This window comes from Grammomys surdaster, unplaced genomic scaffold, assembly GCF_004785775.1.
Source record: "Grammomys surdaster isolate TR1022 unplaced genomic scaffold, NIH_TR_1.0 125976, whole genome shotgun sequence".
Taxonomy (NCBI): domain Eukaryota; kingdom Metazoa; phylum Chordata; class Mammalia; order Rodentia; family Muridae; genus Grammomys; species Grammomys surdaster.
The window spans coordinates 1,633,040-1,647,638 of NW_021620792.1; the positions used below are offsets into that span (position 1 = coordinate 1,633,040).

General features: G+C 46.5%; 1 protein-coding gene across 1 annotated transcript in view; it reads left to right on the forward strand.

Moving 5' to 3' along the window:
* The window catches only part of Tbx5 (T-box 5), a 36,123-nt gene that overhangs the window by 21,255 nt on the left and 269 nt on the right, over positions 1-14,599 (forward strand). The window contains exon 7 of the mRNA XM_028753895.1: positions 14,306-14,532. Coding sequence (XP_028609728.1) covers positions 14,306-14,532 — 227 coding nt within the window. The remainder of the gene's footprint in view (positions 1-14,305; positions 14,533-14,599) is intronic.

A 14,599-nucleotide genomic window follows, 5' to 3' on the forward strand; every position in this document is an offset into this window, starting at 1 on the left:
AAGGAAGGAAGGAAGGAAGGAAGGAAGGAAGGAAGGAAGGAAGGAAGGAAGCAGGAAGGCTGTATAACTCCCAGGTGACTGAAGGAAAATGACTGGCACAGAGCAGTTGAGTGAGCTTCCGGAAGAGGTGATGCGGTGGAGATAACGTGCAGACAGCAGATATTCTGCGCCTGTGCCTGCGCCTGCCAGCTCAGCCTCTAGAAGGGTTAGGATTCCATTGCTGCCAGAGACGACTATATGCCCGCCCTGCTTTTCGCTGTGGTTCCTGCCTTGAACTTGGCCTCTGTGACCGTAGACTATTCAGACAGCTTGAGAACTTCTGGGAACTGTAGGATGTGGGGCTGGGACGACAGGGGTCGGGGAAGGTTTCTGGAAGGTTGGGTTAAATGTGTTGAGAAGGGGAGTGGTGAGCAGGGTCTCAGAGAGTAAGCTTGAGAGGAACGGAGGCAGGGAGAGAACTGCTCCTGGAACCTGGATATTGAAATGGGAGAGACAGCAGGGGACAGCTTCTAGTCCATGCCCACCTCCACCTCACCCCCATTGCAAAAGAGGAAACTGAGGTCCAGGGACTCTGTCTAGAAAGGTTTTGATCTGTTCTTTTATTCTTCTTCCGCCTTTATTAAATGCTTGGTGTATGCACTGGGGAATGCAAAGATGAGTCAACATACAGAGGAATCGGGGCTCAAGTACAGACGACAGGCACTGAAACTGGGGGAGCCCTGGGGAGTTTTGGGGCTCCCCTAGCTCATGGAATACCTGTCTTGTCTTTGAAAGGGAAAGTATTTGCGGACAACCAGGGCCAGTGCAACAGTGAAATGTTGTAACTCAGCTTTGTGGTATTGCAACAAAATACCCAAGGCAGTCAGTCACCTTAGGGAGGAGAAAGTTTATTTCAAGTCACAGTTTCAGACCTATCAACCCACAGCCCTTTCAAGACCTCCCTTTGGGCCCGTGACAAGGCAGAACCCCAGGACAGTGGCTCACCTTGTAGCAAGTGGAAAAGGGTGGTGGTGGTGGGAAAGGAGTCCCAAGATCCCGGTGAAGGGCAGACCTCTGAAACCCAGGTCCCACTTGATGTTTTTAGAAACACTTATTATATTCTATTTTGTGTGTATGAGGATTTGGCTGCGTGCATATCTGTGTGACACATGTCTACAGAACTCGCAGAAGCCAGAAAAAGGCAACAGAATGGAAGTTACAAATGGTTATGAGCTGCCATGTTGGTGCTAGGAATGGAACCTGGGTCCTCTGGAAAAGCAGCCAATGCTCTTAGCTGCAGAGACATCTCTCCAGCTCCAGGTCCCTCCCAAGTCTCTGATCCATGGGTCTTTGGTAGAGACTGACCTAAACAATAACTCTTGTTGTCAAACAAATGAATCCCAAACTCTCAGACTGGCCAGGCAGTCCTGTGTTTGTTTTATCCTACTCATTCTCTGTATGTTAACAATCCAAGCCAGCTAAAGGGGAACACAGGGTTACCCTCATTTCCTAAAATGCATCTGAAGGGATGCATAAAGGAGAAAAGGGTGCAGGGCGATCCTAGTTCTCCCAGAGAGGACTCCACAGCTATTGAAGAACCTCCAGTGTCATTCAGTTCAGGGAAACCCGTGTACTGTTCCATACTTGCAATGTATAATGTCAAGAACAAGCCCTGCCTGTGAGTCCTAGGTGAGATCTGGGTGGAGCTTGTGGCTGAAGGAAGGAAAGGCAGGCTCCCAAGGTGTACACGCTTACTATCTGCCTGTCAGCTTTCTGCAGGCTCCAGACTGCCCGTGCACCAGAACTCCTGCATGCCGCTTCTCCAACATGGGCTCTGTCTATGCTCAAAGATTCTTGACGTCCTTCATTGGCCTAAGCAGAGTGACCAGGGACATGCTGAGGTATAAAACCATCCAGCTCACACAGGAAGACAGCATAGCGCCGAGCCACGGTGACGTCCCATGTTGCCTGTGCTGGGTGGTGAGATGGGTGCTTTTCCTAGTGAGGCCTCATTGCAGGTGCACCTGTCAGGGTCACAGAAATGACTGAGAGGCAGAGTCCTCGTTGTGACCAGGGATTCCCAGGGGGAGTCCTCTTATATAGGGTGACAGAGGTGGAGAGGAGCTCCCTTCTACAGAGTGAGGGATGGAAAGGACTCTCTTTCTAGAGTGTGAGAAGGTGGAGAGGAACTCCCTTCATACGATGAGAGGGATGGAGAGGAGCCCCCTTCAAGGAATGGGGTGCAAATGAACCTGCCTTTATAGGGTGAGGGAGGATAGAGAGGAACTTCTGCTCTAACAGGCAAGGTGAGGGTGGAGAGGAATCTCTACAGGGTGAGGTGGGAAAATGAGGAGCCCCCTTGTACAGGATGAGAAGCAGGTATTTGAACTGAAGGCAGACACACACATACACACACATGTGCGCGTGCAAACACACACCACCCCTGTGCTTCTTGCTTCTCCTCAAGAGAATGACCTTGAGCACTTGTGGCCTTTCTTCCACAGAGGTCTACATTGACTATCCCTCACCCAAAATGTTCGAGCCGGAAGAAGCCTTTTGAGACTTGGCAGTTTTGTGCATTTTGGATTGCTGCATGCTTTTAAGAGATTTCAACTCCACACCTAAGATTCATCTGTGTCTTAATGCCTTGGACACATAGCCTGGAGGGTATATTGCACAGTCTTTTTATAGTGCCTGTGGGCTCTTTGGATTACTTGATTTATCTACTTAATTACATAGTTGGGCTTGTTTGTTTCCCCAGGGACTGACCCCAGGGCCTTTCCACATGCTAAGCAAGTGCTCTATCATTGAGACACATCCCAAGCCCTACCTACTTAAAACATTATAATAATAATATATATATATATATATATATATGTGTGTGTGTGTGTGTGTGTGTGTGTGTGTGTGTGCATGAGGACAACTTCATGACACCAATGTCTTCCCTTTTGTCTTTTATGTGGGTTCATGTCTCCAGGCTTCAACAAGCACCTTTACCTGCTGAGCTATCTTGCCGGCCTCGTACTTTGTACATTTGATTGTAACAAGTGTGTGACTTCCCACTAGTTCAGGACACCCAGCTCATGTTGACGGAGTCTTACCAGGAGCCTAGCTAGCTGTGTGAGTTGACACACTCTGAGGGATCTGATGGCTTCAGAGAGCAGATCAAGGAGTGATGCTACCTGTGTTTCTTTGCTCTTTTCGTAGGAAGTGGTCCCCAAGGTAGAAATTTGTAGATTCAGAGCTGTTCTTAGCCAGACAGAGTAGGGAAGTTTGGAGCTTAGGACTCAGTAGCCAGGTCAGAACTCACCTCCACCCCAGTGACAGTCTTGGAGGCACTCAGTCTGGTCACATCATATACGACCATTGTCTTCCACTTCTGCTGGGCCATGTATCACCCTTTCCATGGTGTCCCTCCTCTTCTTAAAGTCCAGTGCAAGTGGTGGGTCCACTTTAATCCCAGCACTTGGGTGGTAGAGGCAGGCAGATCTCTGAGTTGAGGCTTGGTTTACATAACAAGTTCCAGGACAGCCAGGGCTACATAGAGAAACTTTCAAACATCACACACACACACACACACAACACACACAATCAAATAAAATCAAGAAAGATCTTAAATACTCGCAGTATATACATAGGGGGAAATCCAACAATTTTAAGGGATTTGTGGGGCTGGGTGTTAGTATAAGTCTGAACCCGGTGTCGTCATATTCAGGGGCCTGGGACAACCACTCCCAGAATTCACCTACCTGACTCACCTACACCTGGGAAATTACACACGTCATCACCCACTTAAATAGTTGGGACCACCCCCAACCTCTCTCTCTCTTCGTCTTCTCTTCACTCGCCATCTTCCCGTTCCTCTCTCCCACTCCCTTCCCCAAATAAACCCCTTCCCTTGGAACCGGATCGGATCGGCTTTGGTGTTGTCTGTCCAAACTGCGCTCGAATCCTAACACTGGGCTCTTCCAACGTTTCATTTCTGCTGTTGGAGAGTTCCTGCCTCTGCTTGTAAATCCATTTTCAGCCTCTGACCATGCATGTCTGGCTTTCCTGCGGAAGGTTTAGCTCTCTTACTTTCTCTGCTTGTGGCTAGGGGCCAACCGAATGCCCGGTGACAGAGAGGTGACCTGAGACTTTTTTTGTGTGGCAGCCCAGACTCCCCCACCCTCCTGTGATTCCGGCTGTCCCCGGGGGAAGCCCTTTTATCTCAAACAATTGTGAGGTTGTGAATGGAAAGCCGAGCCATGCGTGACGTTGGAAAATGGAGGTTATCTGTAGAAACTCCATCTGGGATGTTGGGGAGCAGGTGGGATGCTTGGCTAGCTCCTCTCTTTCTTACCTGCAGAATTACCCCCTCCTGTCTCCCTACCTTTGCCTTTGGGTGCTTGCCTTCTAGAGGGGGCACTGTGAGCCCCTCATTTGTTTATCTACATGTTTGCCATCTTTACTGAGGCAATTGATAAGACGTTCATGTATAGAAGACTGTTGGCACATAGCCTGGGCTAACTACTGTTTTCTTCTCTTTTTCTCCCACCTTCCTTCTCCTACCCTTTCCTCTCATCAGTCTTCCCCTCCCCCCTCCTCTTCCTTTCCCCTCCCCTTTCTCCTCCCCTTCCCATCACTTCTCCTGCCCCTCCCCTCCCCACTTCTCCCTTCCCACCCCTCCATCCCCTAGGAACACCTACTTCTTCCTCTCTCTGTATCACTATCACCCGGGGCAGCTCCCACCAGCTCTATATTGTGCTGCTCTGTGTCTTTCTAGAGTTCACTTTTCTTGCGTGCCCAGAACACTCTATTCATTTCATAAACATCTCTCCATGCCTTTTCCTCCGGCCCGTGGCAGCCACCGCTCTGCTCTCCCTGCTGGAAGTTGGACCATTTTAGACTCCACCTAGGAAGGAAAGTCTTACAGCCTATCTTCCTGTGTCTGGCTTCTTTATCTTAGCACGACACCCGACACCCTCCCGGTTCACTCACAGTGTCTCAAATGAGAGGATTTCTTCTTTTTGAAGGATGACTAGTACTCCACGATACAAACAGTCCACCCACATTCTCCTTATCCATTCACACGCAGGCTTAGGTCATTTCAATTTCTTGGCTCTGGTGACCAGGACAGCAGTGGGTATGGGAATCCAGTGACCAATTCCATTCTTTTTGGATACAGACCCAGCAAGGGACTGCTGGACCACACAGTGCTTCTATTTTTAGCTTTTGAAGGAACTCTGCAACGTTTCCCAGGATGACTGTGCCAAACCGTATCCCCACCAGTGGTGGAGAGGGTTCCCCTTTCTCCACCTCCTCGCCAACACCTGTTATCTCCTGTCATTGTGATAGCAGCCATCCTAGCAGGTGTGAGGTGACAGCCCTGGGTGAGACTGCCCTACATTTCCCCAGAAAGTGAAGTGGACTCTTTCCTCACAGACCTGTTGACCATTCCTGTGCCTTCCTTGGAGAAATCTCAGCTTAGATGATTCATGGAATTTATATCTTAATTTGGCCAATTATTTTGGGGGTGCTGTTGGTTGACCTCAATGCTTTGATTTTGCCGAGCGTGTGCCTTACTATTGATATCTATCTATCTATCTATCTATCTTATCTCCCAGGCTTCCACATTTTTACTATCATCATCCTCACCATCCTTACCATCATCATCGTGTGTGGTACCCCACCTACTTTTTAGCAGTATTTATCACACTTACAAGAGAGTTTGTTAGAAAGCAGATGCCTATGTGTCCCCAACAGTTGGTGGCCCTAGGATGAGACAAAAGCTTTCTTGGGACAAGTTCTTCCAAATGACCAAGGCAGAGATTCATTGGCCAGCCCTCCTTTATTCCTTGGCCCTAAGAAATAAGCAGACAGGTAGATGTGTAATCCCAATTTTTTTCCTGAAGACTGAGTCCCCCTGTGGTTTTTCTATAGAAAAGATGGCTTCTTTCTGGGTTTTGTGTTCAGGTCTGGCTAAGCATTAAAGTCACCCACAAGCCCTGACTGGCATTTTATCATCAAACACTTAAGATATGAAGAAGACACAGAAGAATTAGACCAAAATGTCTGCCTATATGTCTGCTCTGTCACACATGTGTTCATCTCTCTGTCCATTCTTCTAGGCCATCTACCAGTCTACCCACATAACCATCTACCCATCCAGTCCATCTGGCCATCATCCCTCTTATTGTAACAGATTAAATTTAAGTCACAGGAATGAGTCATTTCAACCCAAACCCTTCAATGTGTGCATCATCAACTAAGATTTGATTTTTATTCACATGTCTTCCTTTTATCTTAGATTTCCAGAGCAAGGGGCACACATTATAAGTTTACCTTTTGTTTCTTGACAAATGTACATAATTGTGAAACCTAAATCCCTGTCAAAATCTAGAACATTCCATAAAATCCAATTATTCCTCTCATTAGCACATATAGGTATGTGTGTATGTATGTGTGTGTATGTGAGTGTATGTATGTGTGTGTGTATGCATGTGTGTGTGTCTGTGTTATGTGTGTGTGTGCGTATGTGTGTATGTGTGTGTCTCTGTGTGTGTTTGTGTATGTGTGTATATGTGCATATGTATGTGTGTGTCTCTGTGTGTATGTATGTATCTTTCTGTGTGTGTATGTGTGAGTATCTGTGTTATGTGTGTATGTGTATGCATGTGTGTATATGTGAGTGTGTGTGTGTAGGGTCAAGGTTAATGACAGGTGTCTACCTCAATCACTCACAACCATATTGATGTGGGGTCCCTTGCTTAAACTTAGAGCCCACTGACTCAGCCAGTCTAGGCACTAAGTTTGCTCCTGGGACACCCTGTCTCTGCCTCCCTCACACTGAGGTCACAGGTGGGATGCCACACCCACTCAGCATTACGTGGATGCTGGGAATCCAAAATCTGGTCCTCAGGCTTGTTCAGCGAATGGGTTGCCCGCCCAGTCATCTCTTCCTGCTGCCAAGCTTGTCGGTTTTGAGAATTGACTATAAGTCTGTGCTGTGCAGTGCAGTGGGTCAGACAGAAGGGAAGACTGTTGGATGGACAGACAGCTGGAGCTCACTGAGGCTCAGCCACCTTTACATCCCATGTTCATGCTCTCCATGGAATTGCTTCTGTTTGTCTCCCAGATGTCCTGCAGGGTGGGCTTTCTTCTTCCATTCCTGTAGATGAAAGAAATACAGCAAAGGGCCAAGAGACAAAGGAAGCCATCCTGTGAGGGCCCAGGTTCCCCCACAATTCAGAGATGTCTCAGTAACATTTGATAGACCTATTTTGGACCATTGGACCCTTTTCAGGTAGTGGGCGAGAGTACACATCTCTCCCTAGAAAATAGACAAGCCCAGAGTACTCAATCTTTGAGATGGGGCAGTAGCATGGGAGACAGGGTGTCCCAGGAGCAAACTCAGAGCCTGCTGGGTGAAAAGCGCTACTTCCACTCGTGCTGTGCAGGAGGGAGTGATGTGCACCCGTCCTCCTAGCACTCAGAAGGCTGAGACAGGAGGATCAAAAGTTGGAAGTCACTTTGGCTATATAATAAGATCCTCTAACCTTTCACCCAACCTCCTCCCAAATGTGAGACTTGGGGTGTAGTTCAGTTGGTAGAATATTTGTACAGGATTCATAGAGTCCTAGCTTCTATGCCCAGCACTAAATAACCAGGCCTGGTGAGCATGCCAGTCATTCTAGCACTTTGAAGCAGAGGAAGGAGTATCAGAAGATGAAGGTTTGGGGGAGGGATGCCTTAGCCAGTGAGAGCACCAGCCGCTCATCTGGAAGACCTGGGTTTAATTCCTTCCTAGCACCTACATATCTGCTCACAACTGTAACTCCAGTTCCAGGGGATCTGGTGCCCTCTTCTGAACTCCTTGCACACCAGGAACACATGTAAACACACACACACACACACGAAGAACTTTCATACACACAAAATAAAATAGACCTAATTTTTAAACGTGAATTTAAAATATGAAATGGGGCTGGAGAGATGGCTCGGTTGTTAAGAGCACTTGCTGCTCTTTCAGAAGTCCTGGGTTTAATTCCCAGAACCAAACATAGTCCAGACCCTAAGTGATCTACCGCTCTTTTCTGCCCTCTGTAGAGATCACACACACACACACACACACACACACACACACACACATATGGTATACAGACTTACAGTCATGCAAAACAATGCTACACATTCAAAACAAAAACAAAAGTTGGGAAAAAAAGTTGAGGGCCATCCTTGGCTGTATATTGAGTTTGAGGACAGCCTGGGCTACCTTCCTCCTTTCTTCTCTTCTACTGGGCTCTATGTCCTCACACATGATAAGCCTTCCTTTCTATCTACAATCTTACAACTCCTAGAGGCAGCTGCCATTATGATCCATTCTACAGAAGGAGACAGAGGCATGGAGGCAAGAATTCAGGAAACTGCCCACCACGTTTGTGGCTGGGTGCCTGAGTACAGGGTATCCACTTAACCAGGTTAGCGTCAGAACCAGGAGCCAGTTACTGCTGTTACTCTGTCTAGAGTTGTATAGCATGGCCCCAGAGCTGCAAAGCAAGGGCTATTAATAGAAGTCCTTCAGAGATCTTGGTCCCTCTCAACCACACAGCCCCAGTGGGAAATTTAGGTAAAGTATTTGTGCCTATTTTCTTTTTTTTTCTTTTTTTTTTTTTCTTTTTTTATTAACCAACTAACAGTTGGTTTTTTTTTATATATTTATTTATTTTATTTATGAGTACACTGTAGCTGTCTTCAGACACACCAGAAGAGGGCATCAAATCTCATTACAGATGGTTGTGAGCCACCATGTGGTTGCTGGGATTTGAACTCAGGACCTCTGGAAGAGCAGTCAGTGCTCTTAACCACTGAGCCATCTCTCCAGCCCCTTGTGCCTATTTTCTACAGTGAGCCAATTCCCTGCCCTTCTATCATGAGAAACGAAAACCAAATGGATTTGTTAGCTGCAGTGAGCTGCGTGTCGCCTGGGGTGTGCCCTCCTGGTTCCTGTGGTGCCCACATATATCAGATCAAAATAACTCCCTCCCCCTCGGTGGATTAGACAGTGAACATACCAGGAAAGCTCCCTGGGGGCTGAATTTGCCTGGCCCGTTTTAATTTCGGTCTCAGAGGAAAATGGTGAGCCAATGAAAGAGGGATTTATCGCACAAGAACAGGGCTTTTCCAGCCCTCACCCCACTTTGGTTGTTTAAAAACGCTGCCAGAAACTGGGTAAAGCATCTCCCGGAGAAAACAAAACTGAACAAAAGCGTCCCCGCCACACCAGCTCCCTTGCCACCTGCTTTCGTGAAAAGGCCGATTCAGCCCACTGCAGTGTAGTGGGGCAGATTCATTAGCTGGCGGAGGCCGATGGTGCAGTTTGGCCCTCGGTTTCAATATTCCCTTGTAACGTTTTACAACCCAGAGCCGTGGACAATGGCGTCATTCAGTACACTCCCCGCTTGGGGAGCCTGAGTCACGGAGGGTCTGGTTAGTGGGTTATGGCACCCAGGGAGAGCAGAGGAACTCAAGATCTGGCTTGTGTCTGGTGTCTCGGATCAGGCTGGTCGGTGGGATGAGGGATGGAAATGGTGGACAGACAGACAGACAGACGTAAAAGCAGCAGGCTGTTGTGAGCAGTGCATCTTGTCCAGTGACCCGGACCTTGCCTTCTTGTAGCGGGTTCCCAACTCTGTCGTCGTTGTTAGCTGCTTTATCGAAAGGTGCAGGTGGAGCCTGCAGGCATCACCACCTCCAAGTTTCTCCGCAAGAGTTTAGGAGCAAGAGTGGACTTTCAATAACACCCACAGTTGTCTCTTTTCAGCCCAGCCCCTCTGACCCTGAATTTTCTTATCTGTATGGTAATTCTTAAATATTCGCATGAAATGAGGAATGACCCAGGCTCAAAAGAGGGAAGGCATTGAAGGCAGTCAGCACAGTGGCTGGACCACAGATTGTGGAGGTGATGATGATGGGTATGGTATCGATGCTGGTGATGAAGGTGGTTATGGTGGTGGATGATGAAGATGGTGGTGCTGATGTTGACAGTAGTGGTGCTGCTGGTGGTGATTATTATAGTGATGATGGTAATTATGTTGAAAACCTGTCCTCCATGGCGCACACACACACACACACACATACACACACAGAGAGAGAGAGAGAGAGAAATACAGAGACAGACACACACAGAGACAGACATACACAAAGAGAGAGAGACAGACAGACAGACAGAAACAGACACACACAGATACACACACACACACACAAAGAGAGACAGACCTACAGACACACATACACACAAACACATAGACAGACATAGACACACATACGCACAAACATGTAGATAGACAGATGCACACATACAGACACACAAACACATAGACAGACATAGACACACATACGCACAAACATGTAGATAGACAGATGCACACATACAGACACACAAACACATAGACAGACACATACAGATACACACACACCCCTTTTCAACTTCTGCTGTAATTCTGCAATGCTCCGGTTTCTTCATGGACATTTTTAAGCTTTAGAAGAAAACAACCCACCTTCCCATCCAAGGCACCACGATGATGCCATCAGGGAGATGCTAACAGCCCCTCTGACTGATTCATCCTTTGATTAATCCACAAGGAGCTCAATAGGGACCACCCTGCTGTGGTGTACTTCAGACATTTCCTTCCCTGTGTCTCTCTCATCTCACTGGATGGAGAAGGCACATCGCCTTCCCGTGCCCACAGCCTGACACCTGTCAGATGGCCTCAGGACACAGAATCTCAGGCACTAAGCAAGATGTTCCTGATACATGCTGGGGCTGATGTTTGAAGCTCCTTAGAGCAAAACAAGCTGTGAGGGACATGTGGTTACTGGGGATAATATCACTTTTCCACTTCTGGAAGTGTTTATAAAACAGGGTTTGGCCTTTCTTGGGGTGAGTAATTCTGCAGTTTGGCAAGGCTGGATGGGAGAATTCCACGGAGCATGCTGGTACGCTCCCTTGTAAATTCCCTCAGCCAATATTTTTGGAGGCTTATTTTCTTTAATTAAAAGAAATAACCATCACTGTTAAACATATAAAACCCCAAACGATTTCTCCCTTCCTCCTGGAGTGCTGACAACCCAGCACTTGACCTCAGCAGACTAGGGCTGAATTGCCGGTGAGATTTGATGGCTTTGGTACCGTTTTATTATTGCGCTTTTTCTTTTATTTTTTTCTCTCTCTCTCTTTTTTTTTTCCATTACATGGTTTGAACCACAAAGCCAGCACTCTTAAGCTAATTGCATTTCGCTTAGCCTCCTGGCTGACTGGTGGCCTTGTGGTGCACATCCCAGGTGGGATCCGAGATAGCAGAGGCCCCCCAGGGGAAGCATAGCTAAGAGACTCTTGGGTGTCAGGAGTGGTAGGTATGAATGTCACAGAAACTTGGCAGCTCCTGGTGTCCCATCCCTGGCCATCATGATGTGTTTCCTTGTAACAGAGGCAGATTAAGAGAGTAGAGGAGGGTATACCCCTGGTGTATAGAAAAGGAATCTTGATTCCAGGCCTCTGCTTTAGACATTGAAAGGAGTGTTTACAGAATAGGTGGGTTAGAATTCTTTCTGGTTGCATCTTACTAGTTCTGGGTCTTTGGGCAAGTTGTCTAATCTCTGGGATTCAGTTTCCTAATCTGTAAAATGGGCACAGAAATCATACTTTCATCACAGCATCTTGGGAAGGGTACCACGGGCTCTTGCTGGTGGCAGTGTGTATGGGATTTGTGTAGTCTATGCTTTTTATTTTATTATTTTATTTTATTTTATTTTATTTTATTTTATTGGCATTTAGGTATTAAAACCCAGGGCCTTGTATGTCCCACAGAATACTCTACTACTGAGCTATACCCATAGCCTGTCATTAATTAGCTAATTATCAAATTGGGGTGCTGGGAATTGAACCCAGATCCTTAAACTTGCCAGGCAAGTACTCTGCTACTGAGCCACATCAACACCTATGCATCTATGTTTCTATGTGTCTATGTATCTATCTATGTATCTATCTATGTATCTACCTATGTATCTATCTATCTATGTATCTGTCTATCTATCTATGTATCTATCTATGTATGTATCTATGTATGTATGTATGTATGTATGTATCTATCTATCTATGTATCTATCTATGTATCTATGTATGTATGTATGTATGTATGTATGTATCTATCTATCTATCTATCTATCTATCTTTCTATGTATCTATGTATCTATCTATGTATCTATGTATCTATCTATCTATGTATCTATGTATCTATGTATCTTTCTATGTATCTATCTATGTATCTATGTATCTATGTATCTATCATCTATCTCTCTCCCTCTCTCTCTATCAATATCTATCTCTCTCTCTCTCTCTCTCTCTCTCTCTCTCTGCCTGTCTGTCTCTCTCTCTCTCAGTGCTGGAAACTGAACCAAAAGAGCCTCCTGCATGCTAGGTGAGTGCTCTACTTCGGAGCTACACCTCTAGTCCCAGTTTGCACGTTTTAATTTCCACAAGTAAACATTTGCTTCAGCTGCACGAGGGGAGCTGAGTTTACCTCAGGCACATTGCCGATCACATATGATTGCTCATCGTGAGACTAAACCTATTTGGATCAAAAAGCACCATTAAAAAAAAATGCCTGAAAAGACATTCGATTCCAGATCATGACTAAATAAATAAACAATATGTAAACAAACTCTGACATTTTGAATTTCCTGGTCTGTATGTGCCTTGGGTCAGAATATGTTCCTAGCCCGTGTAGTGCCAGGGGTCTCTGGCTGAGTGTCGAAACCTATACCTTCCTCAGAATACTGTAATTAAAATTCACAAAACATGTACTCTAGACAGGAGACTAATAGTGTTGAAATGATTATCAAATTATTATCATTGTAGTTATTATTATTTTGGACTCCTAATCCTCCTACCTCTGCCTCCCAAGTGTTGGGATTAGACGTGTGATCCATTGTGCCAGGCTTATTTGGCACTGGGGATCGAATGCTGGATTTCATGCTAACTAGGCAAATACTGGTTTGCCAAGTTACAGCCTCAGCTTTGAAGGGACCAGATTCTGAGAACCCAGAAGGAAAGAGGCTCAGCAGGCTGTGTGAGTGATACATTTAGTTCTGCCTCATCTGGTTCCATGGCTTCCATCTTTTTTTTAATCCTCCCTTCCCCTCCCCGCCCCCCTCTCACCCCCTTTCCCTGTCTCTCTTCTCCCTAGTTAACACAATAGCAGAAGCAAGGACCACGGGCTTCTGTCAATCTCATTCGCTCTCTCAGCATTATAGTCTCTTGAAAATTATTTAATTTTTAAATTTTATTTTTAATTATGTGTATGCGTGGGGAAGGGGATTGTGTGCACACGAACGCAGATACTTACAAACTCCACAAGAGGGTGTCGGCTTCCCCAGGAGCTGGAGTTATCATTGGTTGTGATGTCGGTGCTGGGAACCAAACTTAACTACTGAGCCATCTCTCCAGCCCCTGAGAATTCCTTCATTGCTGTTCTTGTTATTATGATGATGGTGTGTATGTGTGACTGTGCGTGATGAATGTGATATCTATGTGGGGTATGCCTGTACCATAATGTACACGTGAATGTCAGGCCAGCACTAGGTTTGTGGAGTCGGTTCTCTCCTCTCACCTTTACCTGGGTTCCAGGGATTGAACTCAGGTCTCTATGTTTGTGCAGCAAGCTCCTTTATCCACTAAGCTATCTTGCCTGCCCATGAGCTAGAGATGTTTATTTCCTTCAACTTACAGAAGGGAGAAACCAAGCCATAGAGTCCTTAGATACGGCAGCATGACAAAGACATCAAACTTCAAAGGAAGTGGAAGTTACAATCAGGGATCGGTCTGGATTAGGATGACCTAAGGCTATACCTGACTGTCCAGGGAGGTCTGCTCTACTTGGGCAAAGATACAGCCTTTAAAAAGAACATTCAGAGGTTAAGTCTAAACAATTAGGCAGTGCTTTTTGACTTGGATAGTTCAAAGATATGCGGATGGAGGGAAGTAGTTACATATTTGGCTGTGGTGGAAAGGGATTCTGAGGTGCCCTTGCTTTTCTGAGTGTTAATAAGTCTGTTTTCAGACCTAGTCACCTGACGTACAAGACATGAGAAGTGAGTGCTGAACATATATTCATATATAGGCCTGGGATGCCAGGAGGCACTGGCCTCTGGATCATTAAAGACGCCCCCCACCCCAACCCAGTTTCTTATTTTTTTGACTTTTCTGGTGGATTCAAGGCTCAGCAAGGAGGTGAAGTTACCTCAAGCACTGGTGAACATGTTTTTCTCTTTGTCTTCTTCCTTTCAGTAAAGAGTATCCTGTGGTTCCCAGAAGCACCGTGAGGCACAAAGTGGCCTCGAATCACAGCCCCTTCAGCAGTGAGACCCGAGCTCTCTCCACTTCGTCCAATTTAGGGTCGCAGTACCAGTGTGAGAATGGTGTCTCCGGCCCCTCCCAGGACCTTCTGCCCCCGCCTAACCCATACCCACTGGGCCAGGAGCACAGCCAAATTTACCACTGTACCAAGAGGAAAGGTGAGTTTGGCAGGCCTGCTGGGGCTCAATGCTGTGGTGGAGGTGGGGGGAGGAGTGTTCGCCGCCA